Source organism: Coenobita brevimanus, chromosome 101 (assembly GCF_032717465.1).
Source record: "Coenobita brevimanus isolate Jiangsu-jjx chromosome 101, ASM3271746v2, whole genome shotgun sequence".
NCBI lineage: Eukaryota > Metazoa > Arthropoda > Malacostraca > Decapoda > Coenobitidae > Coenobita > Coenobita brevimanus.
The window spans coordinates 65673608-65699563 of record NC_137054.1 but is presented as its reverse complement, the minus strand read 5'-3'; the positions used below and the strand labels follow the sequence as shown (position 1 = coordinate 65699563).

The window sequence follows — 25956 nt, the reverse complement described above, 5'->3', positions numbered from 1 at the left end:
CCCCATGCCTCAGGCTGGCTCCCTTATGCACAGCAAGTCACACTAGAGTAAGAGGGGCTGAGAGGGAGGGGTCAGAGAGAGAAGGAAAGGTGGGTGGGGGGGATGAGTGATGATGGAGGGTTGGGGTGAGGGAGGGTAGGTAGGGGAGAGAGAATGAAATGCGAAGTGGTGGTCACATCTATCTATCTATAGCCTGACGCCCTAATCCTGCAAAGGGTGGCCACAGACAAAATGCCTCCAAGTCACTCTGTCACCCACCATTTGACTGTCCTCCCCCCAGCTCACTCCCCCCCCTCCTCATATACCTCTCAACTCCATCCCTCCACCTCGTTCTCCCCCTCCCTCCACTTCACCTACATACACCCTCTTAGTCAGTCTTTCATTCTCCATGCACTTGAAAAAAATCCATCACATTATGGTTTATTGAATACTGAGCCAAATATAACATAGGTTCAATGAGTGTGTTTTTTGGCCAATAGTTACCCACCCAGCAAAGTCTACAGTACATGCAAATATCCAAGTCACTTAAACTGATAGTTTTTTTCACTTCACTATCCTACTTGGTATTTACCACCAAAAAGAAGTTTAAAAATCAGTTTGCAGCTCCTCTAAACTGGTGGTTTTGAGGGAGGCAGTAGCTCAGTCGGTAGAGAGGTGGCCTGCGTGCTACCAGACCCAGGTTCAAATCCTCACTGGGACAGGGAACTGTTTAACTTAATAAAAAGCAAACTTTACTGATCTACCAGAAGACCCGCCGACTTGTAAAAAATACCCTCGCTAATACCAACACACCAGTCCTGTATGAGACAGCCCTAGCATGTATTCAATATGGACGGTGGGTGTTAGCGCCAAAGTGGTGACATGTAGAGGTGTATGATATGTAGGAGGACTATTGGGCAGAGCAGGCTGTGAAGCCTATGCCCAGTGTCAAACAAACAAACAAAAATGCTGGATGAACTCCAACACCACAGTACTGTTCCATCACTAGCACACATGATAGTGACCAATTTCAAAGGCCATCTTGGAACAGACAAGTGACTATGCTTGTGTGTTGTTGACTGTATGAACAAAAAGTGATCGTATATTAACCTGTGAGGCTTCGTACATAATCACAAAGATCGTTTAAGAGAGAGGTCCATGCATTTTGGTCATCACATAAGTGAACCATCATGTATTTGTTGATCATAACAACAAGGGTCTCTTGTAAACCATCCTGCTGAAGAGATCAATAAGAACTTATTATTAAACCTTTAAGTACAATAGGTCACTCGTAAGCCAAATAAATTGTCTGGTGGTGGGGGTGGGGTGGGGGATCACATTCTACCAAACAGCTTAATGACAACTTTCTATTCCCTACAATAACTGGGTCTCTCTTAACCTGCTGAGTCCAGTGACATTTTTTAGTTTACATTTCATATCCACATCATTTTATTCAGCTTTGGAAGGATCTGTAGTAATGAAAGGGCTACAGAAAGCTACATCTGATGCCTCCACTTGAAGGTCATATCTTATCTCTCCAGTTCAAATAATTCAGCCTAAGCTAAATTATTTGTCTATTTTCTTTCATTCAGGGCATGATATAAAGGAGTTAATATTTGGTAGATAATGCTGCATTACACCTTGTATAGCGGCATCAGATAACAAGCTCAAGCTTTAGAGTGGTGATATCATGGAATGACTCATGAGAGAAATTTGCTGACATGACAAATCCATCATTAGTGTGGAGTCAGATACTGTATTTGTGCTAATCCTTGTATTTTGACCGGATGCAGAATGGAATTTGGATGGCTTTGACTTCTGCAGTGTTTGTGTAAGAAACGTTCTCTACCCTTACATGTAATTAATCTTTGAAATTAAATATCATGTGCAACCTTGGACATGGCTGCGTCCATAGTAAATCTGATCATCCTCATGGTACACTCCCTCTGTGCAGTCAATATCATGTCAGCTGTTTAATGACACCTCTTTGTGAAAAGGTTATTGAAAATAATTGTGCATAAAAGGTAAATAAATTTGATGTCTGTGCATATGGGTGGATATAATAATGATATCACATATTGTCTGTTAGAAGGAATATGAAACAAAATCCTACCCTAACTCCCAGAATTATCTGTGTCAGTGTTTACTGACATTGGTCAAGCCAAAACAGCCAGGAAAGCCGTTGTAAGTAGTCCAGTGGCCTCTTGTCTCACCTCTTGCTGTCTTTATTGCACCGAAGAAACAGTTCTGTTAATGGTTTGCTGGTTTCGTCTAAACAACTCCACTCGTCCTTGGTGTGCTGTTGGAGTCATGCCTGTGTCCTCTCTTTCTCTGGTTCCCATGCATTGGCAGTCTGGTCCCACACAGTCTCAGTGGCTCTGCACTAATGTTTGATCTATCACGTCAGTATATTTCTCTCAGACAGCCTTTGATGTCGCTGCTCTGAAGCTTGTTATCTAATGCTATGCAAGGTGTAATGCAGCATTCTCTACCAAATGTTAACGCCTTTATATCATACCGTGAATGGAAGAAGATAGACAAATAATGTGATCACCACTTCGCATTTCATTCTCGATTCTCTACCTCCCCTCCCTCACTCCCCGCACCATCACTCGTCCCCCCCACCCACCTTCCCGTCTCTCTCTGACCTCTCCCTCTCAGCCCCTCTTACTCTGGTGTGACTTGCCGCACATTAAGGAGCCAGCCTGAGGCATGGGGTACCGGAAGATAGGTGATTGTTTATGACCATGACTGTACATATATAAGTACACCTGGGTTAAGGTAAGTTCAAGTGTATTGTATTGTTAAATACAGTACTGTACATTAATTATAAGTTGCTTATTAAATATTCATTGCTTAGGGTTGACCAGTAATATTTGCTAGACACTGTTATTGCATTGGGGTGACCGACTGTGATTGCTAGAAACTTTCTGGCAGGTTTTCCCGGTCATTTGGCAGTTTCTGCTCTTTCGGCACCTGCTTGTTCCTGAAGATGCCGAATGACCGGACTTTTGCTGTAATTGCACTTAAAATTTTTAAATGTTTGTATTTAAATAAAATTGTAATTATGGAAGCCTGAATTGCAAAAAAAATGTCCCTTGTGACCACAGCTGAAGTTGAATCAAGTAATTTGTTAGTACAGTATTAAGAATAAAAAAAATGATGTAACATGTTAATAGTGTATCTGTTACCTTTCAGCTCCACCAGTTTGAAATGATCCACCTAGAAAAGAAAAAACGACGTCTGCTGAAGCGATTGAGGCGCAAGGGAATAAGCATTGTTGAGTTTGAACCAGAAAACCGTCGCATTAATATAAAGACCCGGAGATCTGTGAGTACCATTCTCTCGGTCCTGTGCAGAATTGATCCAACGGCACGGTACCTTGGCTCATATGAATGGGTTTAAGTCCAACGAATGGTTGAAGGTAAGCAGTTCAGAATTTTAACCCATGAACTGTTGCATGAATATTAAGACTAGAAGATCTGTAATTACAATTCACTTGGTCCTGTGCAGAATTGACTCAAGCATTTGCCACCAAGGCTTGTGTAAGGAAACATTTTATGGAGGCACTCCATGCTGTGGTTGGGTCTAAGTCCAGGGGGTAGTTTAGGTTTAGTGCTCATTTAATAAATATAATACCCAAAGATCTGTGATGCCATTCTCTTGCTTCTGTACTGAATTTAGCCAACTTCTGCTCACCTCAGCTCAAACGAGGAAACATTTTGAGGAGGTGGTTTAAATCTAATGGGTAGTTGGGGTTTTGTGTTCATGTAATGCTGCTATGAGAACCATCACCTCAGTATCAAGATGCAAAGGTCTGTAAACATCAGTTTGATGAGGCAGTCTATGGCTCGTATTCTAAGCGGTCTTAAAGATGCCGTAATGTGTCTTTATCATTTGTTTATTTTGCACAGTAGACCTTTATAAGTCTCTTGTATGTAATTGATGCAGGCTCTGTCAATATTAAGACAATCTGTGTAACATACAGGAGATATTAATGTGTAATTTGCAAGATAAATTGCCAAGAAAGAGCTGCTCCAAACTGTCCTATGTCACTTACAGTGCAGCCCAGAATTCAAGGGATGGTTTTTGCTCAGGTAAAGCCAGTGAGGGGCAAGCAATTGGTCACTGAGTAACCAAACCTTGGGCCCCTACTCTCAAGTTTGGGCTATAAAGTTGGGAGGGGTCTGGGTTATGGGTATGTTGTGGTAATAGAGTGAACAGTTGGTCCTCATGTAAAGCTGTTGCCTGGAAAATTTAGTGTACATTCATATTCAGATTTTAATTGCCTTGTTTAACTCTCCTTCCTCCATCTCTTGCTGTAACTTTAATCTCCTTGCTCTCCCTCTTGCCCTAACAGTAATCTTCGTACTTTGCCTTAATCTCTTTCCTGTGGCTCAGTTGATCTTACTCCAGATATAACTTTAATCTCCCTGTTCTAACTGGGTCACCCCTACTCTACTGGTTTTGTTATGTACTTTTTTTTTTTTTTTTTTTTTTTTTTTTTTAACCATATAACCAAATTTTGGCACCTGTTGGTTTAGTGAGTAATTATGGAGCTCCAGTCGGATTGAGCCGGTGAAGGTATATATCCAAGGGGTGGTTGGGGTTTATTGCTCGCGTAATGCCACTCAGGGATGATAGAGGCTGGTCACTCTCATCTTAAATGTCAGGACCAACTTGCCTAGCCCCGGGCTCCTATGCTCCTCATGGGGCAACGTAGGATTGGATGATGAAATGAAATGATTTTTTTTTTTTCTTTTTTTTTGTAATAGTGTTATGTTACAGTTATTATTAATTTGTTATTATTTAAGTTTTAATAAACTCATATCCAGTATACAGTACCAGATATATGTGTGTGTGTGTGTGTGTGTGTGTGTGAAATCTCTATTTATTTTTGGTTTGAAGGTGCCAGAAAACATTCTTATATACCAGAAGTTTTTAACTGAATTTTTGTTATTAATGTGTTACCAGGGAAGCTTATGTAGATGCACATTTTTTTTTTTTTTTTTCATTATTGTTACCATAAAGTTGCCTGAATATTTTGTATTTACCCAGAGTTTTTATTTTTTTGTTGTTGTATACACTGCAAGGCATTTTGTCTAATATACCAGAAGTAGTTTTGTTTAATACACCAGAAGTTGTTTTAATTTATTTGGTGTAAAGTTTCAGTAAAATATTATTGTAGTTAACTTTTTATTTTTTATTTGTTCAGCTTAACCCCTTTAATTTGATTATATATTTATTACTAGCACTACCAGATGATTTTATTCAGCTTAGGATAGACCTGTAGTATTGAAGGGCTTAGTGAAGGCTATATCTAATTCCTACAGTTTGAAAGCTGAATAAAATTTAGCTAGAATGAAGTGAAAACAGTGTCATGTGAGTGAATTGGTTGACCTCTTAGCTAAGATGATATTGTCTTTATCTATGCCACATCTGGACAGTTATGTTCAGCTAAGAGGAAGATCTTGTTGTTGTTGTGGCCTCAGGCTCATCAGGACATGAACTCGGTGAACTGAAGGATTAATTTGTGGGATGTTGGTATAGGCCAGCAGTGGATGTGTACAGTTATAATAATGCCACTGCATGAAGGTGCCCTCCTCACCAAAGATGTTGGGTGCAAAATTTTGGTGTTGGAGAGGGATGCCTGCCTGTGGTGGCACTGATACATCTGGGCAGTTTAACATCTTAGTTATATAAATTCTATTCATCTATGTCACTATCCCCCAAAAGGAGAATGATGGACTGCAGCAGAGCAGCTTTAGGGTATAGTCCACCAGGTTTTCATGTTCCGATGGGCTTGGGGCCACAGGAACAACCAAAGTGATTTATGGAATTTGAGCCTGTATTCTAGGTGGCATAGAGGGTTTTGTTGCACCTCTTGCTTGATAATTTATTTTGCATTGGACACCTTAACATTCTCTGCTATGGTGTTTAAATAATTTTAAAACTGACATAGTTTGCATCAGTAACCTACAAGGGGTTAATGAGGAGTACTCTGCAAAATAAATCACCAAGGAAGAGGTGTTGCGAATTCTTCAAAGCCACTTAAGCCTGTGCTTTTATTGGTCAAGGAGTCTCCCCAATGCTTCTTCTTTGCCTGGGCCTGAATTCACTAACAAACTGATGATCACTTCCCTCTTGTAAGTAAGATATGTTTTTGCAAGAATAATGAGAGACATGGAAGGATTAAGCATTTTCTTTTCCTTGTCTTCCATGCAAACCTATTAAACTTCTGCTGTTTGATTATTTATTATTTTTTTAATGTAACTGATTTTTTTTTTTTTTTTTTTTTTTAAATCAGAACAAGACACAGTATAAGACTTTGCACTTTCTTTGTCCTTCCTGCAAAAACAAACTGCAGCTATGAGAGAGAGTTGTTTGTAAGTTTGTTTTTAAATCTTAGACCCAGGCTGTTTTCCACATATTGGATGTTAATATTTTCCTGTATTGTGGTAGGTGGGGGCGCTCACCATCCACTCACTCGATGTAGTGCTGCTCTCAGGTGTCTGCCCTTTCCTCTCCTCCATCCCTCTTTCCTTCCATCCTCTTCTGTCTTCCTTTCGTTCATTCTTTCCTTGTCCTTCTGCCTATGGGCAACTTTACACTCCCTCTTCTGATTTCTTTCCTTCATTCTTTTCTCTTCCTTCTGCCTGTGGGTGACTCTACACTGAGTGACAAGCCAAATGGTTTCCTGTACATCAGGAAACCATTTACTATGCTGGGTGGTAACCATATAACCAAATTTTGGCACCTGGTGGTTTAGTGGGTAATTATTGTGCTCCAATCGGATTGAGCCAGTGAAGGTTTATATCCAAGGGGTGGTTGGGGTTGATTGCTTGTGTAATGCCACTCAGGGATGAGTGAGGCTGGTCACTGTCATCTTAAATGTCGGGACCAACTGCCTAGCTCCGGGCTCCTACACTCCACATGGAGCAATGTAGGTTTGGATGATGGATGGATGTTATTTAAGCAATCTGTGTAGATTGAGATGGTTTGGGCATGTGGAAAGGATGGAGGATGATAATTGGGTGCAGAAAGTGAGAAGTGTTAATGTAGGGGTAGGGTTGCGAGAGGTAGAACGAAAAAGACCTGGGACGATGTCATTGAGTGGGACCTCAGGGATTAGGGACTGAATAGAGGAGCTGCCAGAGATCGAGCAGCATGGAGAGCTGCCATTAGGTGTCAAAGGCCGACGCATGCAAGCATGTTGGAGCCTTCAAAAACAAACTGTGTTGGTATTGAATAGGCATACATAACATTGAGGAGAATGGTAAAATATAGAATTCCAAATAAATCACTAAGGCAGGGGTGTTAGAAAGCCTCAGAGCCTCCCAGGTTGACAAGTATATTATCTGTCTATCTGTCTGTCTATCTCTATCTATCTATCTATCTATCTATCTATCTATCTGTTTGTCTGTTAATAGCCAGACACCTCAGTCCCATATGGGATGGTCACAGACAAGTTGCCTCCATGTTGCCCTGTCCCCTGCCAGTTCACTGCCCTCTTCCAGCTTACACCTCCCTTCCTCATATACCTCTCTGTTCTATTCCTCCATCTTGTTCTTGGTGTCCCCCTCCCTCTCCCCCTCTCTCCTTCACTCATATACTTTCCAGGTTAGTTTCTCACTCTCCATCCTCTCCACATGGCCATATACAACTCATATAATATTGAGCTCTGTTCCTAACCATGTCACTATCTCACATCACTCCAAACCTCAAGGAAATCATCTGTTGGTAGGAAGAACAAAATTAGAAGACACCATCTTAGCAAAAGGATTAAAGTGTCATTATTAACCCCTTCAGTCTGATGGCATAACTATTTTTTCACAGTACAGCACAAACTCCCCAAATCTGAACATTGGATTTCCAAAAGCCTCCACTTTGCAGATGATTTTTTCATTCTATAGAGGGGTGTTGGTGTCACATATCCCCTGATATTCAGTGCATATTTGAAGACCCGGTTCCTTTGTAGACATGTATAAGAACAGATGACAAATTACTAATGCAAGGTACTCCATTTTATTTGCAGCTGATAGTGGTCAAGACTATTTATTACATGATTTCCTCATAGTTATCAATGTGATAACATTTTTCCAAAATATTCCATTTACCATAAAGCCTTTGGACCCAGGCATTTTGGATATGAGAGTTTGCGATTTATTCTCGTTGGTTACAGACAGTTTTATTTAATATAGGGTAGTCCACTAGCAGTGAAGGGGTTAATGAATTTATATCCGACCCCATCACTTTGAGAAGTCTCCCCTAAGCTTAATAAGCTTATGTAAATGTACAAAAGGGAGAGAGAGAGAGAGAAAAAAAAAAATGTATAATCAGATTGAAGAGGTTAATTTGTTGGCTCACAGATATTTTGTTAAGTTGTTAGGCATAAGGCTTTTGTTTTAGATAGCTTTTATATTCTTAAGATTATTATTATGCTTTCATCATGAAGCATTTGGCATATAATTTTATTAAGTTGTGGATGACATTTCGACACACACATCTGTCTCTTTACAGATCTGAGCCTCTACTTTATTTGTTGCAATGAAATGATTTTATACACATGTCCAAAACTGTACTGTAGATGGTTCAGTTGAATAGTAAAAAAAAAACAAAAAAACAAAAATTTAAGAGTCATGCATAATCAGCAACTGTCTTCTGGTAAGTCCAGATCCCTGTTTTATGTATTGTATCAGAGTGAATTGTTATACTTGTGTGCAGCTGTACATTAGGTGGTTGAACTGAATAGTTGAAGAAAATGATAACAGTCCCTGTTAGATGTTGCCTTATATATCTCAATATCTTTCTGTCTTTCTATGTACAGTATCTATCTGTCTGCTTATCTGTCCTTTATATTGTTTATAAAGGCTCCAATGTGCTTGCATGCATTGGCCATGGTCACCTGATGGCAGCTCCCCACACTGCTCAGTCTCTGACAGCCTCCCTTTTCAGTCCCATACTCCTGAGGTCATGCTCTGTGACTTCGTCCAAGGCCTTTTTTGGTCAGCCTATTGCAACTCTACCCCCAATGTACACACCTTTTTAACAGAGTCATGACAGAAAAATTGCCCTGAATTTCACTGCTGCTTATAAATTTGATTTTCCAGATACCCTTAATTTACAGTACTAGTATACCACACAACATACCCCACAATGTCATAGGGGTTGGTGCTAGCATGGGCATGTGGCCAGAAAGTTTGCCCCCGCTGCATAGTGGTGGAGCTGAGAGGAGGATAGTGCATGCTCTGCTAGCTCAATTCAGGGACTGAGATGGGATGGGGATTGGATCTGTACCAGAGGGTACAGGGCACTATGATTCCCAGGCTGCCATTTCCACTCAGTAGAGAGGGGTCTGAACCTGGGAGTGGCACCCCAGGAGGCTGCCCTGTCAGTGGGTGTGTAATGGCAAGCCAGTTACAGTGCCAGGGCATGCTTGAAGGGTGTTCCTGTAGCTGTCCTGGCAGGGTGCCCCAAGGCCAGTCACATCCACTGGCCACAGCTGGTGGGCTATGGGTCCCTGGTCCCGTGCCTGGATATGGGACTGTTCAGGTGGATGGGGCCTGTGGTGCGTCTCCTGCTTTACTGTATTTAGCGTCATGACAGAAATTAAAAGCAAGTCTGTGGAAATCGAATCTCCTAAGGAGTTCAGAGTGGTATCGTGGAATGTGGGTAGTTAAAAGGGTAGAGCAGAGGAAGTGGTAGAGACTCTTGAGTTAGAAGCGGGTGGATGTCTGTTGCTTGCAGGAAGTCAGGTTCAAGGGAGGGTCAGCTGGGATGATGGCTGGGAAGGACTGTAGGTATAAGTTATTATGGCAGGGAAATGTAGACAGATATGGTGGTGTGGGTGTGCAGGTTGAGGAGAAGTGGGTGGAATGTGTCATGAAAGTAATGAGAGTAAATGAAAGGATTATAGCAGTGAAAATATTGTTTGGTAAACTCACGATTGCAGCGGCCTGGGACTCTACTACACCTGGACTGAGTTCAAACCTTCACCTCTCCCTACGTGTCAAGTGGGGTTGGTGGAGGATTAGTGCCCCTCCCTGTAAAACAATTAACTCTAAGCCCTTGGCCACCCCGTTTGGGATACATGGCGTCTGGCAATGAATGAATGAATGAAAAACTCATGATTCCAGTTATATCAGCATATGCTCCACAGGTTGGTTTGGATGATGAAGAAAATGATAGATTCTTGGATGGCTTGATTTATGTGGTTGGTGGTATGGGGGATGTTGAGACTAGTTTTGGGTGAGGATTTAAATGGTCATGTGGGTGAAGTAGGTCAAGGATATGAAGGAGTGCATGGGGGATGCACATACAGTAAGAAGAATGTCGAAGAGGAAAGGATATTCAAATTTGCGGAGGCAGTAAATATGATTGTGTGCAACATGCATTTTTGGAATAGAGAGAGTAGGCTGGTTGCACATGAGCCCGGTGGTAGTAGTAACCAGATTGACTGTTTCCTAGTCGGGAGGGCTGATAGAAGGTTGGTGAAGGATGTTAAAGTTATAGGGAGTTCAGAGTGTATTCAGCAACACAAATCACTGAATGTGACATGGTGCTGAAGGAATGGCTGGTGAAGAACAGGACATATGCACCCAGGAGGAAGATATGGAAATTGAGAAACCATTGATTAAGAGTTGCCTTCTATAGATGAGTAGAGTGATGGCTGAACAGGGTGCTATTGACAGAAGTGTTATTGAGCAGTATAGAGATCTCGAGATCTATCTCTTGAGAGGTACTGATTCAGTGTGTGGATGGACAAGGGGCCTTCCAAGACATAAGGTAACATGGTACTTGGTGGTGGGATGATGGAATGGAAGTGGTAGTTAAGGAGAAAAGAATACTTTTCTGGGGATGGTAACAGAGAGGAACATTTGGCTGCCAAGTATAGGGCCAGAAAGGGGGTATACATGGCAAAGTCTGAGTCTCAGAGACTTTTCCTGGATAACCTAAATAGCATTGAAAGGAAGTATATGATACTTAAGGTGGTAAATCGGATGAAGAGGGAAGATAAGGATATCATAGGTGAGCAGTATGTGAAGTGTGATGAAGGAAAGGTAGTGGTGGACATTGAGAATATTAAAGATGCCTGGAGAGAAATTTATAACTGGCTGCTGAATGAGGTGTTTGACTGGAACAGGAAATGTTTGGAGTCAGCAGATCCAGTGTTTGGCCCTTGGCCATGGCGCTGCTACTGTGAGCAGGGCAATCACCAGAATGCAATTGAGGAAGGTGGTGGGTGTGTTTGAGTTGACTGATGAAATTTTGAAGGCCTTTGGTGATATAGGAGTGGGTTTAGTTACTGATCTGATAAATTCATTAGCATATGAGTGTGTTGTCAGAGATGACTGATTGAAGAATGTGATTGTAAATGTGTATAAGGGGAAGGGTGATGTCATGGAAAGAGGAAATTATAGAGGCATAAAACTTTTGGACCAGATAATGAAGGTACTGTAGAGAGTCCGAGAAGGTATGGTAAGAGAAAGCGTGAATATTGTTGAGATGAAATTTGGGTTTATGCCAGGCAAAAGGATCATTGATGCCATATTCATTGTCTGATAGCCTCTGGACGAGTATATAGGAAAGAAAAGGGATCTGTACTTTGTTGATTTGAAGAAGGCCATGGACTGAGTCCCCAGGGAGGTGGTGAAATGAGGAATGAGAAAGCTTGGAATTGAGATGTGGCTGGTTAGATTGGTTATGGCTATGTATGTAGATACTTGCACCCAGTTGAGAGTGAATGGAGACGAGTGATGAGTTTTCCATGACTCTCAGCATGCATCAGGGGTCAGTCTTGAGCCCCTTATTGTTCGTCATTGTGCTTGAAACTCTCTTGTGTGACTTCAGATATGGACTGCCATAGGAGATGTTGTATGCTGATGGCTTGATATTGATTGCAGAGAATGAAAGGGAGGTGGAGGAAAGATTTAGGAAGTGCAGAGACAGAATGAAGCACAAGGGTTTGAGAGTAAATGTGAATAAAACAAAAGTGATCATATCTAGGGCTGGTAGTGGTACTGTCAGAGCAGAGGGAGTGTTGCCATTTGCAGTTTGCTACAAAGGTGTGGAAAGTAACTCCATCTTGTGCAGTGTTTGTGATATGTGGATGCATAAGAAATATAGTGGTATTAGAGGCAGGCTGCGAAATAATGCTTGTTTCATGTGTGTGGTGTGTCGGGGAGAGCGTGTAGAGATAGTCAGACATGAAAGGATTAATCCTGCTGGAGTGTGTGGAGGAATTTTTTATATTGAGGACATGGTATGTGCTGGTGGATCAGTGGGTTAGAGCGCTCCGCTCTGACCGAAGGGTCGGAGGATCGAATCCACCCAAGGGTCATTGGTAGACATCAGGAAGGGCATCCGGTCATAAAATGCTACATGCTCCAGTCCAAAAGTCCTCTACCCAGGGGCACCGCCTTAGCCCTTCAGGGATGCCTGGCGTAAAACCAATTTTATTTTATTTTTTTTTAATTAATTTATTTTTTTTTATGGTATGTGCTGGTAATGGGGCTGGAGCTAGCCCTGACTAGGATAAGGAGTATTTGGAGGAAGTTCAGGAAACTGTTACCTCTCCTAACATTGAGAGGACTTTCCCTCCTTACTAAGGGATCTTTGTGTGCAGCATGTATTAGGAATGTAATGCTAACATTGAGAGGACTTTCCCTCCTTACTAAGGGATCTTTGTGTGCAGCATGTATTAGGAAAAAATGGGAGAAATGGAGTTCCCCCGAGCTAAGCCCTGTATTGGACTATATAGCCCCGCTAGGGTTACAGGAGGGAGCTACCCCTCCCGGCACGGCAGCCCGGGCGAGGCTCGAACTTGCAATCCCCCGATCACAAGTCTAGCGCGCTACCACTGTGCTACCCCCCCCCCCCCCCGCATGTATTAGGAATGTAATGCTAATTGATAGTGAGACCTTGGTAATAAAGGAATAGGATATTTGAAGGCCCAGACATACAGAAATGGCAGTGATTTGATGGGTGAGTAGTGCGTCCTTGAATTCAATGACTGGAGGGGCTAGGATTGTGATTGAAGAGTTGAGAGGAAAGATGGTATTTGATTGTATTAATGTTCTGAATAAGAGGGGTTGATTGAGATGGTCTGGGCATGTTGAGAGGATGGAGGATGACAGTTGGGTGCAGAAGGTGAGGAGTGTGAATGTCAGGGGTAAGGTTGCAAGAGGCAGAACAAAAGAGACCTGGGATGAGGTCTATGATTACGACCTCAGGGACGAGGGACTGAATAGGGGAGGCTGCCAGAGAAAAGCAACATGGAAAGTAGCCATTAGGTGACCATGGTCAATGCATGCAAGAGCTTTGCTACAGGAGATATCCCTTAAGCTCAATATCATCATCTGTTGATGGCCTAATTACAGTGAGAAATGTGTCATCAGATTGAAGGTGTTATTTGTTGCAGGAGATGTCCCTTAAACTCATTATCATCATCTGATATTGGCCTAATTACAGTGAAAAATGTATCATTAGATTGAAGGGGTTAACCTACTCAATATGATGATGTCTTTTACTGCATTCTCGCTATCTCCTCATGGTCCAGTGATTAGAGCACCACATTCATTGATGGCCTTCCATAGGTTCGGTCCTCTGAAGGTGATTGTAGGTGTGTCAGCCATATAATGCCATCAAGGGAAGTAGGCTGATCATCTACCCTTAAATGTACTGAGTTATGGTAACCTAGCTTCAGACCCCTACACCTCAGAGAGGTTAATTAAGTCAAACCCTTTTAGTCTGAATAGTTTATCCTGTTGTTGTTGTGGACTGAGGCTCATGTTAAATATGAACTCTTTGGATTACAGATTTAAGTTGCCCTTTTCTTGCACTCCACCATCCTCCTCTTGGGTGATAGGGAAGGAGTTTTTTCATAACTAGGAATTCTGAGCTACCCAATTATATTGATGCCCACCTGAAGGCGTCCCTCTCCAGCACAGGTCTATAACAAAGTGAATGAAATAATCTGGAGAGAGCAAGGAGAATATAAAAGCTACAGTATATCACTAAATTCTAGGAGATATGATGGGCCCTTGCTAGCATGGTATAGGGACTTTAACAGACCTTTGCCAGAATTATATAACAGTACATGTACATTATAGAGAGTTTAACAAACCCTTGCTGGAATTATAAAGGGCATATAATGGAACCTTGTTTTAATACAACAGAAAGAATTTAACAGAACCAGAATAAAATAGGGCATTTAATGGACCCTTGCCAGAAGACAGTAATAATACTGAATGGAGAATGTAGTAGACCCATACCAGAATAGTACAGTTATATACTGTACAGAGCATTTTATTGGTCTTTGCCAAAATATGTAGGGGATTTAATGGACCTTTGTCAGATTTCTATAGCATAGGTAACAGACCATTGTTAAAATGATAATGGGCATTTAATAAAGCCCTTGCCAGAATGAGGTAGTAAAGTTAATAAACCCCTGCAAGAAAAATAAAGATTGTAGTAATATAGGGCATTTAATGGATCCATTGACTCGCTTAAGCCATTGTGAATGTATTTGTTGTACAGTTTTGACATACTTTTTATAGTTCAGAATTTTCGTTAACTACTTAGTCAAGCTGTTGACCCCTTGAATCCATTGATGTGCTACTTTTTGGTGTTATTTAATTTGTAGTGTAGTCTTGCTACTTCCAGATTATTTTAATCTAGTTTAGGAAAGGCCTCTTATATTGTTGTTGTGACTCCAGGCTTATCTGAAACTGGTAGACTGCAAACTGATGCTGCCCATCTATTGCAGTCCATCAATCTCCTTTTGAAAAATGAGAGGAGCTGAGAGTTGTTTGTATAATCAAAGTGTGGAGCCACCTGTTCATATCTGTGCCACTGCATGAAGATATTCCCTTCCAGCTCTAAGAGAAGTCAGAGAAAGCCCTCTATACAAGAGATCCCCCTGATAGATACAATGAGCTGGCAATAGCAACTAGAGATATGTCCCTGTGGTATTTTATCAGTTTATTTTTTGCTGCATCCAAACTATTTTGTTCGGCTTTTTGGAGACTTTGCAGTCAAATGGTATATGAAGGCCTAATACAACCTCAGTAATTCAAATAATCTCTCCAAAGCTGAAATATTTTGAGACAGCTAGATGAAAATGAAAACTATGTCACTGGAACAAGGGATTTAACCTAATTAGCCTAAGACTAATATATTGCTAAGCAGCTAAATTAGGACTCGTGTTGTTACTGTATGTTGAGGCCATACTGAATTGTACTACCTAATTAAGAAGGCATTTAAGTAGTAGGTTTTTTGTAAAGGTTAGTAGTGTTTTTATCATATTACAGCCTAAACAGAAGCAGTACTTTTTTTTACTTGAACCTGGGCTAAACTTGCCATCTCTGTCTTCAGTGTCCATTTGTAACAGTAGATTAACACTGTACTCTTTTCACTTAAACTTGGCATAAAAGTGATATCTCTACCTTGAATACATAGTGATATCAAGAGTTTAACAGTAAAATGTGATGCTAGTCACAAAGAAGGGCTATGGAAAGAATATAGAGCTGTGGCATTGTGTACTTCTGCCATTGAGCTGTGTGATATGAGCTGCAAGTGACAAAAATTCAGGTTGAGTTAAAGTGAAAGAGTAGAGTTCATCATCAAGTGCAAAGGTTTATCATTACTCTCTGTCCCTCCTGTATGTAACAGGTCAACCTCAGTCTGTTTCCCTCTTCCTGTGACCACCAAACAACTTGTAGACATCTAGTGTTTTCTTTGTTCTTCCATGCATAAAAGGGTACTTTGGGGTATTGCTCAGTTATTGAATACAGCAAGTCTTCAGTATATATTACTCTCTCTCTCTCTCTCTCTCTCACTCTGACTGTCTGTCTGTCTGTGTATGTCTCTCTCTCTCTCTCTCTCCACATTATGCTCAAGTGCTGGAGAAGGATGCCTTCATGTGTTGACATGAATATAACCAGATGGCTTCATTGCCCGGTTATGGAAATGTCTCTCAGCTTCTGCCCTGTCCCCCAAAAGGAGGATGGTGAACTGCCAGAGAAGAGCAACTTTAGCCTACAGTACATTAGGTTCAGTCCATATGAGCCAAGGGCAACATCACCAACAACAAGGCTTTATCAGTCAACGGGACACACTACGACATTCCCCAACATCCCATACACAGGACACTGTACAACAAATACAAGAACTCAACACTCAGATAAATAATAAATATCAGAACAACAAACAGTAAACTGGAATATTTATCTCCAAACACTTGACCACAAAACAAACACCAGCAAATTCTACGAAACACTAAACAGCATCACACTGTCCGACAGCAACACTACACAATCACACGCTGCCAACGCAGTAACAGACATCATACCTTCAAACAAACAGCAAGCAAGCACTCTCATCAATCACTTTCACATGTCAGCCATCTAAACCCCCATTGCGACTACCGACGTATCATCCGACATAAGAGACAATTCCCCACAGACCGAGACTTTGCACCTCTCACTTACAGCCAGATGAAGCACATCATTAGCAACCATAAGCACTCATCTGCCTGTGGACCAGACAACATAAGCAACATACACCTTAAACACCTTGGACCACAAGGCATACAAACACTCACCAACATATCAAACTACAGCTACTCACACAACAAAATACCCAACATCTGGAAACGTGGCATTATCATCACTCTCCCCAAACCCAACAAAGACCCCACGTTACCTTCCTCACACCGCCCCATCACACTCCTCTACACCCCCTCCGAAGTCACTGAACAACTGGTATTGCAACTAGTTACACCTCACACCCCCCTAGCCCCATCACAACATGGTCTTAGGCCACTACACTCCACAAACACTCTTCTTACAGATCTTACACAGAGAGTTTTTGATGGCATTAATTCAGCTAGGCCATCACACAGAACACTTCCTAGTCACAGTAGACATTAGCAAAGCTTTTGATGCCATCCTCTGTCATAACCTCACAAACAAAATATTCAACACAAACATGCACAATAACACAAAAAGATGGTTAGCAAACTACTCAGTAGGCAGATGTGCACATGTAACATTTGCCGGTCTGTCTTTGAACATCAGAAACTTCACAAATGATGTTCCCCAAGGATCTGTTTTGTCCCCTACACTCTTTAACGTATACATGCATGACATAACCACACCTGACACACCACAGATACATATAGCTTCCTATGCAGACGACATAACACTTACATGTACACACCAAAATGCAAACACGGCCGCACACATCCTCCAACCTTACCTCAACACACTACGTGAATGGTTCACCACAAACAGGCTCAAAATAGCCCCAGCCAAATCTACAGTAACCCTTCTCACAAACTGGACAGCAGATCACAGTCACATTCTGTACCTCACCATAAACAACACTTCCCCAACACCACATGCACACACACACACACACACACACACACACACACACACACACACACACAGAAAATTCTGGGTGTAACATACAGTACATCAGTGTCATTTAAACAACATATCACAAACATTAAAGATAAATTAACACCAAGGCTCGATGCCTTGAGGTCACTTGCCCATACAACATTTGGACACAACAACGAAACCACCACCACAGTATACAAACACTATACTGTATGTGTTCAGTGGTGAATTATGCAAGCCCTGCTTGGGCTCCTAACCTCACTAAAACACACTACAACACTCTACAGACCATACAGAACAAGGCATTAAAAATAATCACAGGCTGCACAACTACTACACCCACAGACCACCTACATCAAGAAACCAAAGTCCTCAAAAGTCAAGGATCATCTAGACATGAGAGGTGCCCAAATTCTCACTGCGGCCTCCACATACCCAAAACATCCATTACACTTCATGGCAGCACATCCCCACACACTAAGGAACATCAAAACAACACCCAGCACACGATATCACACACAAATGCTGTCATCTCTCCCCTCTTGCCTGCCTCAGACCAGCTTCCAGAAGCATATCCATACTCAAATCACTCGCCTCTCCATTCAGTCACTTAAAGACAACACACAGCTTCATGCATGGCCTCGTGATATCCACCCTTCTGAATCCTATCTCCCTCGTGAGGACAGGGTCCACCTGGCCAGGCTGAGATGTAGGCATCATCCAGCCCTCTTAAGTTATCAGAAGAGGCTGGATGACCTTGTCGCTGATGCCTGTCCAGGATGTAACACAGCACCCCATACTATTAAGCACATTATGGAAGACTGCATTGCACACAATCATTTACGCCAACAACACAACTTCTTGAGAGCTCTGTGGAAAGCCTGGTCTCGGCCATGGCCTTCCTTAGGGACTCAGGGCTGTTCGGCCAGACAGCCTAGGGAACAACAACAACAACTACTACTACTACTACTACAACAACAACAGCAGTTGTACTGTATTGAGAAAGGTTATAATAATTTAAAACATGTCCATGAGAGTGTTAACGCAGTCTGATATTAGACATGTTTTTCATCTCATTCTTGCTGCCTCCCATCAACTGTGTTACAGCTCATGGAAGACTTTTTTTTTTTTTAGCTTTAGTGTAGGAGACTCATAAAGGCTGTACCTAACCCCTCCAGTTCAAAAAGCCTTTCTGAAGTTGAGTATAGTCAGTTGGATATATCTATCTATCTATCTATAGCCCGACGCCCTAATCCCGCAAAGGGTGGCCGCAGACAAAACGCCTCCAAGTCACTCTGTCACCCACCATTTGACTCCCCTCCCCCCAACTCACCCCCCCCTCCCTCATATACCTCTCAACTCCATCCCTCCACCTCATCCTCAGTCTACCCCTCCCTCTCCCTCCCTCCACCTCACCTACATACACCCTCTTAGTCAGTCTTTCATTCTCCATTCTCTCCACATGTCCAAACCACCTCAGTGTATTTCTCCTAATCTTTTCAACCACATCCACATCTACCCCACAACGTTCCTTCACTTCTTCATTCGTCAACCTGTCCCTCCACGTCACTCCACATGCTCCTCTCAAGTGACTCATTTCCACTGCTCTCACTCTTGACTTGTTCCCCTCTTGCAATGTCCACGCCTCGCTTCCATACGTCAGGGTAGGGATCACAATACCATCATGCAGTGACTTCTTAACTTCCATACTCACCTCCCTATTTCTCATCACTGCTTTCAGTGTACCAACAACCTTTCTTCCCTGCTGTACCCTTTCATGTACTTCATCCCCCAAAGTTCCATCCTTACTCATCACACTACCCAAGTACTTGAATGCACTCACATTCTCCATATCCTCACCATCCAACCTCACTGCACACTCTGTGACTTCATTCCTCTCAAACAGTAGCATTGAAATAGAAAATTTATCATTGGATTTAAGAGGTTTTGCTGGTTTATTTGTACTACCTCCAGACATGTTTATTTAGCTTTGGGTTGACTGCATGTAGTGTAGGGATAATTGAATGAATATGTAACCCTGCCAGGTCCCCCCAAATTCGTCAGTTGTCTATCTCTATGTATCTATAGCTAGATACCACAAACAAACTGCCTCCATGTCACCTTCTCCCCTGCCATTTCGCAGCCCTCCCCCCAACTTACATCCGTTGCAAATTGAATAAAGTCATCTGGAGATAGCAAGAAGGTAATGAAAAAGCAGGTCTTGTGAAGCCACAGTATATCTAACTCCTTCAATTCAAAAAATTTTCACCCAAGTTTAGTGTAATTATCTGGAGATAGCAGGAATAAAATGGAAATGTTGTCACTAGTTATTGTAGTTTTAGCATCAGGTGGGGAGTGGTAGGTAGGGCGCTCACCATCCACTCACTCGATGTAGTGCTGCTCTCGGGTGTCTGTCCTTTCCTTTCCTTCTTCCTTGTTTGTTTCCTTCCTCTTCTGTTGTTCTTTACTTCATTCTTTCCTTGTCCTTCTGCCTATGGGTAACTTTACACTCCCTGTTCTGTCTATCTTTCCTTCATTCTTTCCTCTTCCTTCTGCCTATGGGTGACTCTACTCTGAGTGACAAGTCAAATGGTTTCCTGTACACCAGGAAACCATTTACTACACTGGGTGGTAACCATTTAACCATATTATGGCACCTAGTGGTTTAGTGGGTAATTATGGCACTCCAGTCGGATTGAACCAGTGAAAGTTTATATCCAAGGGGTGGTTGGGGTGTATTGCCTATGTAATGCTACTCAGGGATGAGTGAGGCTGGTCAGTCTCATTTTAAATATCAGGACCAACTTGCCTAGCCCTGGGCTCCTACGCTCCTCATGTGGCAAGCTAGGATTGGATGATGGATGGATGGATGGTGAAACAAGTGGACTGTAAGCTGGTTATCCCCCTCATGCAGCCCACCATCCTCCTTTTGGGGGATAGGGAGGAAGTTCAGGATGTTTGTATAACCAGGTTGCTCCACCGCCCATTTATATGGGTATCATCACATGAAGGCATCTCTCCATCATTGTCATTTGTAGTGAAGGGGTTATTTGCAAAAAAGAATGTCATTAAGCTTATTTAAGAGCTCACCCTTTGGTCCAGTGATACCTTTTTCATCTTATTCACATTGCCCCATATTATTTTAACCAGCTTAGAACACTTTGAATTGGAGGAGTTAGATACTGTTGTTGTTGTTGTTCCAGACTCCTTTGAACATGTATTCAGTGAACTATATGCTGAAGTTGCCCCTTTTTGTTGTTCAGTGACAGTGACCTTGGCTGTTACACTGCCATGATCTTTCTACTGTAATCAGTCAGTCAGTCAGTCAGCCCTTCTACAGTCCACCATCCTCCTTTGAAGAATGGGGAGGGAGTTCAGGGTTGTTTGTATAACCAGGCAGTGGAACTGCTTGGTTATATTGGTGCCACCAGGTGAAAACATTCCTCTCCAGCACCAGGTTAGTTGCAAAAAGAACATGAAACAGTTGGTTTATAATAAAACCTTCCTGTACAAGGATGTGATTAAATATTTATAATTAATTCCCTATTGTAGTTTAGTTGTTAGAATGCCTCATGTGGGGTGACAGCCTTGGATAGATCTGATCCCCAAGAGTTGACTGGAGGTTCTTCCTTTACAGAATGTCATCAGGGAAAGTAGGTTGATCATCTACCCTTATGTATACTGGACTACAGTAGCCTAGCCTTAGGCTCCCACATCTCAAAGGGGTAAAATGAAATTGGCTGGAACTGCATTACCTTCTTGTAACTTAGATTTGTTCTTGCAGGTCCAGGCTCCTTGTGTTGTTCCATCCTGCAGAAGTGAGAGAGAACCAGTGATCATTTCCCTCATGTCAAAGGGTTTGATTTTTTGCAGGAGGAACAAGAGACATTGGAACATTCTGGACTCTTCTTCCCTTGTCAGTCCTACAAAAACAGATTGTGGTTCTAGGTGGCATAAAAGGCTTTGTAGCATGTTTCCCATTGTGATTTAGTTTGTATATTATAATTTTTGTTTTTACAAAGTCTCATTTGACTCCTAGAATATGACACACAACCATGAAATTTACATACAGGTCCCCCGGTTCAGCTTACCTCTGGGTGAACAGGGACATAGAGGAGGCAAATAGTATCTGACATACAAAAGGATACTGAGGTGTAATGTCCATACTGTGGAGTAGACTGTAGTACCAGTCGAACAAGGCAGTACCCCAGTGTGGATGGAAAGCTGGTGACTGGGTGTGCAGGAGCTCCTATTTCATCAGTCCCTGGGAACTAAATTCTGATCATTCCCCTTTGCTGAACTTTTTCATTGTATCAGTAATACTGAGAGTAGACCAGCAAACTCTCCCATACAGCTTCCTCAAATTGTGAACATCAAGCTATGTGCACATTATACACCACACTTCCTACTCCAAATTCAGCAAAAATGGCATCTCAACATCCAGCCTCGATTTCCTGGGGAGGGGGACCCTTAAAAGTCCCCACTATCCCCCATCTCCCAGTGATGACCAAGTGAGATGCATGAAACCATTGTCTGACTCACTTTTTATTCATTGCAACATTTGTGGCCTATCCTCTAATTTTCTCTTTGTTGAGCACCAGTTCTCTAACCCTCAATTTCACATCCTAACTGAGACTCAGCTGTCAGAGATGGCCGATAGCAGACCCTTCTCTGTGTCCTCCCACTTTCTCTGTACTCAGTTCAAAGCCAAGGGTGGCAGTTGTGTGCATATATGCAACAACATATCTTGCTCCATTGTTCCTGAACTTTAATCTTCTAAATTCCCTACCCTTTGGTAATAGCTATCCTGTCATTCTCTGACTTAATATATCTGTGCTTTGTATTTATCCCCTAATTCTACCGACTATGAAAAATTCGCGACTATCTTCTAAGTTGAAACACATCCTGTCAATTTCTTCCTCTGAAATCTCCATTCTAGGTGACTTCAGTGTTTACCACCACCTTTGGCTCTCCTCGCCATTCACTGATCCACCTGGTCAACAAGCCTACATCTTTTCTATCCTTAATGATGTAGAGCAGCTTGTACAGCACACTACCCGTATCCCTAACTGTCTTTGAGAGAGTTCCAACATATTTGACCTTTTTCTTACAGCTAATCCTTCTACTTACTTTGCTAATCTTTTCTCTTGCTTGGGCTTCTTTGATCACAACCTTATTACCTTAACCTGTTCTATCGCTCCAGTAAGGTTGTGGACCCTCCCAAAAAGTGGTGGCTGTGGCACTTTGGAGCAGCTGATTGGGAGGCCCTCAGGCAGTACTACTTTGATTTTCCCTGGAATAATTATTGCTTCCTGAACTGAGAGCCATCAGACTGTGTGTTGTGCCTTACGGAGGTAATTCTCTTGGCAACTTTACTTCAGCCTCCTTCCCTCCTCTTTTCCACTGTGATGACTTTGTAGCTGTTTCTTCTACAGAAAAAGCAGAACTCTTTCCTCAGACTTTCTCCTCCATTCCATCCACTTACATTGATGCTGTCACTAGAAGGATGTCCCTCTCCAGCATCTGGACTGCAGTTAGCTTCCTAAGCCAGTGAGAATATGGGTCATACTTTAAGAGGCATTGCATATTTTGTAACACTTCTGCCTTTGTGATTTGTTCTGGACCTGACACTTCAGTGGCCTCTTGTATGTTATTGTTATGTTAATTTTAAAACAATATGACTAACAAACAGAAGAATGATAAGCTGTACTATGGAAAATATATTGCTAAGATAAAGGTATACAAATCCTCTTATATCACCTAGAATATGACCTTGTGTCTTGTCAGGTGTTTGCACTCCATTACATCCATTTCATCTCTACTTTCAAGTTGTGATGCTCAAACTTTTTTTGTACGTTTGCTTACTACATATTCATGAGCAATGGCAGCCATTTCTGTCACTTGTTTCATATTTGCATCTTAGTTATAAATGTGCAGTGAGCTGTGAACATCCTCTCTCTGCATTAAATTGGTGTACAGTTGACATTGTAAATGCTAAGTTGTAATAGTAGATGAAAATATGATGCTAGTCACCAAAATTTGCTATGGAGAGGTTGTAGAGCCATAGCATTATATCTTTCTGCCAATGAAAATAAGCTACAAAAGGATGAAAATCTGGGTCAAGTTAAGGTGAAAAACTATAGGAAAGGTCACAATACTGTACTTAACCCCCACTGCGCTCATCGCCTCATATGAGGTGATAATGCAGGCCATCCCTGGCTGTGCTGATTGCCTCATATGAGGCGATGGGTCTCCACGCCATAATTTCAAGTATGAGGAGGTGTCAGTGGTTTCCATGGGAACTTTGAGTCTCCCTCTATGTCGTCAGAGCAGATCCCAAGCCCTGCCACACTGCAGTTGCCAAATACCACATATTTAGCAATTCAGATATGCAGGCCACCCCTGACTATGCTGATCACCTCATATGGGGCGATGGGTCTCTGCACCATAATTTCAAGCATGAGGAAGCGTCAGTGGTTTCCCTGAGGATGTTGAGTCTCCCTCTATGCTATCAGAGCTGTTGCCAAGCCCTGCCACACCGCAGTTGCCGAATACTGCATATTTAGTAATTCAGTTCTTGTTTGTAGCCCAGCAATGGCGGACTCACGCCTGACTTATCACGTGACTTGTTGCTGCCCTCACACCCACCCAAGAAGCGTAATTACGAAAAGATGAGGGTGATGAAAAGTTTGAGCTCAGAAACACTTGATCTGATGACAAAAAATTACCTTAATATTAAAAAAAAAAGTCCGAAAACAACGACTCACGAAAGGTAACCAGGTTGATAAGAATTAACGCGTCGGGGGTTAAAGACTTTTTTACAAAGATGTGAGACACCCTGGTTTTGCTAGTGGTGTCAAGTGAATCTGGTTGAGGTATTGCATGTGTGGAAAGTTGACAGTGTGTTTGGGACAGAATGTAGACAATAAGTGGCTGAGATTTGGCCATAGTGTAGACAATAAGTCAGATGGTGTTGTGTTTGGTCCACACTGTATTATTCGTGCAGAAATTAATGAAGAGTTTAAGTGTTCAACAAGTTATGTGCAATAGATGATGAAATCATCAGGCATGATGAATAGTATGAAATCAAAATGACTTAAGAGTTTATGTACAGTTGTATACGTTATTGATCATAAGTTTAGTTTTACTTTAATCTATTACTAGTCATTGTAAATGTGTAACAAGCTTAAAAAAAAAGTGGTAGTTTGGTGTTAGTCACGGTTTGGAAAGAGCTGTGGCTTATGTACCATGGTTCAGACCTTAGAAATGATCAGAGTTTTTTACATCATGTAAACTATTACATGGAGTATATATCTGTCTCTTAAATGTTCTGGGCAACTGTAGCCCAGCCTCAGACCAGTGTGTTCCAAAGAGGGCAAAATAGGATTGGCTGTTACTTTTTTTCTTCTGTATATATATATATATATATATATATATATATATATATATATATATTTGTGTGTGTGTGTGCATCCGTGCATGGAAAATGTTACTGTATTTAAGATTAAGGATAAGATTAAGGGAAGTGTTCATGGTTAGTGTTTACTGAGTGTATGATATGGTGTGCAATGTGTGTTGGCTTGTTATGTTTCAGGCACAATACAGTACACCTTGTCAACAACATAATAGTATCATTGCAATTATACTCCATTCACTCTAACTTTGCCTAAAATTGCCATTGCACCATTTTGAATGTTGAGTTGTAACAGTAGATTAACACAAATATGATGCTAGCCATAGCATTGTCATTTTTTTACCTTGTGTCATGTAAAATGAAACAGCAAAGGGATTGAAATTTGGTCCATGTTAATATGAAGAGAGTATAGGAGTGGATATGTAAACAATAGATGATGTTCTGACAGGTATGTAGTGGTCAAGATTATCACTAAATAACACATACGTCGTGTTATGGTGCTGAAGAGGGATGCCTTCACGTGGTGACACTTATATAGATGGGTGGCTTTGCTGGCTGGTTATACAAATGTTCCTCAACTCCCTCTTATCCTTAAAAAATTATGATGATACACTGCAGATGGGAAACCTCATGCTGGAGTCCACTGGGTTTATGTTCAGATAAACCTGAGACCACAACAAGTGCAACAGCATCCTGTTATAGGTGTATCAGAGATGAATTACAGAGGAATGTACATCAGTCTTGAAAGATTTGCTCATTGTGTTAGGGTTGCAGGTATTTTGACCCTTTCAGTCTGGTTATGGCAGGGGTCGGCAACCTACAGTCTGCGAGTCTGACTCAGCCCATAAACCTAATCTGACTGGCCTGCCAGTATGCCCCACAAATTCACAAAAATTGTCCCGTTTTTCACTTACACTAGTAAGTCTTACTGGCTGTTAATCACTGTGGCAAACACTAGTTAGAGTTAGTTTGAAAAATTGATCCACATTTGAAAGGAATATTGCATCTCACCTCCTCCAGCCTGAAGCCTAATACAGTCCATTTGCTTAATATGCGAGAATTTGGGCAGTAGAAGACCTCACTCTCTAGAAATTTCGTGCTTTACAGATGACGTACCTTATGGGGAAAATTCTACTTGGTGGGGTGGCTGCCTCAAAA

General features: G+C 41.8%; 1 protein-coding gene across 2 annotated transcripts in view; it reads left to right on the top strand.

Annotated features, from left to right (window-relative positions):
- Window positions 1-21219, top strand: part of LOC145414976 (uncharacterized) — a 50966-nt gene extending 29747 nt beyond the window's left edge. Inside the window, exons 4-5 of one of the 2 annotated variants that reach the window (XM_080284391.1) lie at window positions 3178-3403; window positions 21169-21219. In XM_080284391.1, the coding sequence (XP_080140517.1) occupies window positions 3178-3384 (207 nt within the window). In that variant the 3' untranslated portion in view covers window positions 3385-3403; window positions 21169-21219. Of the gene's footprint in view, window positions 1-3177; window positions 3573-21168 lie in introns of those variants that run through there. The other variant, XM_080284390.1, reaches the window with a different exon arrangement.
- Window positions 21220-25956: the final 4737 nt, after the last annotated feature.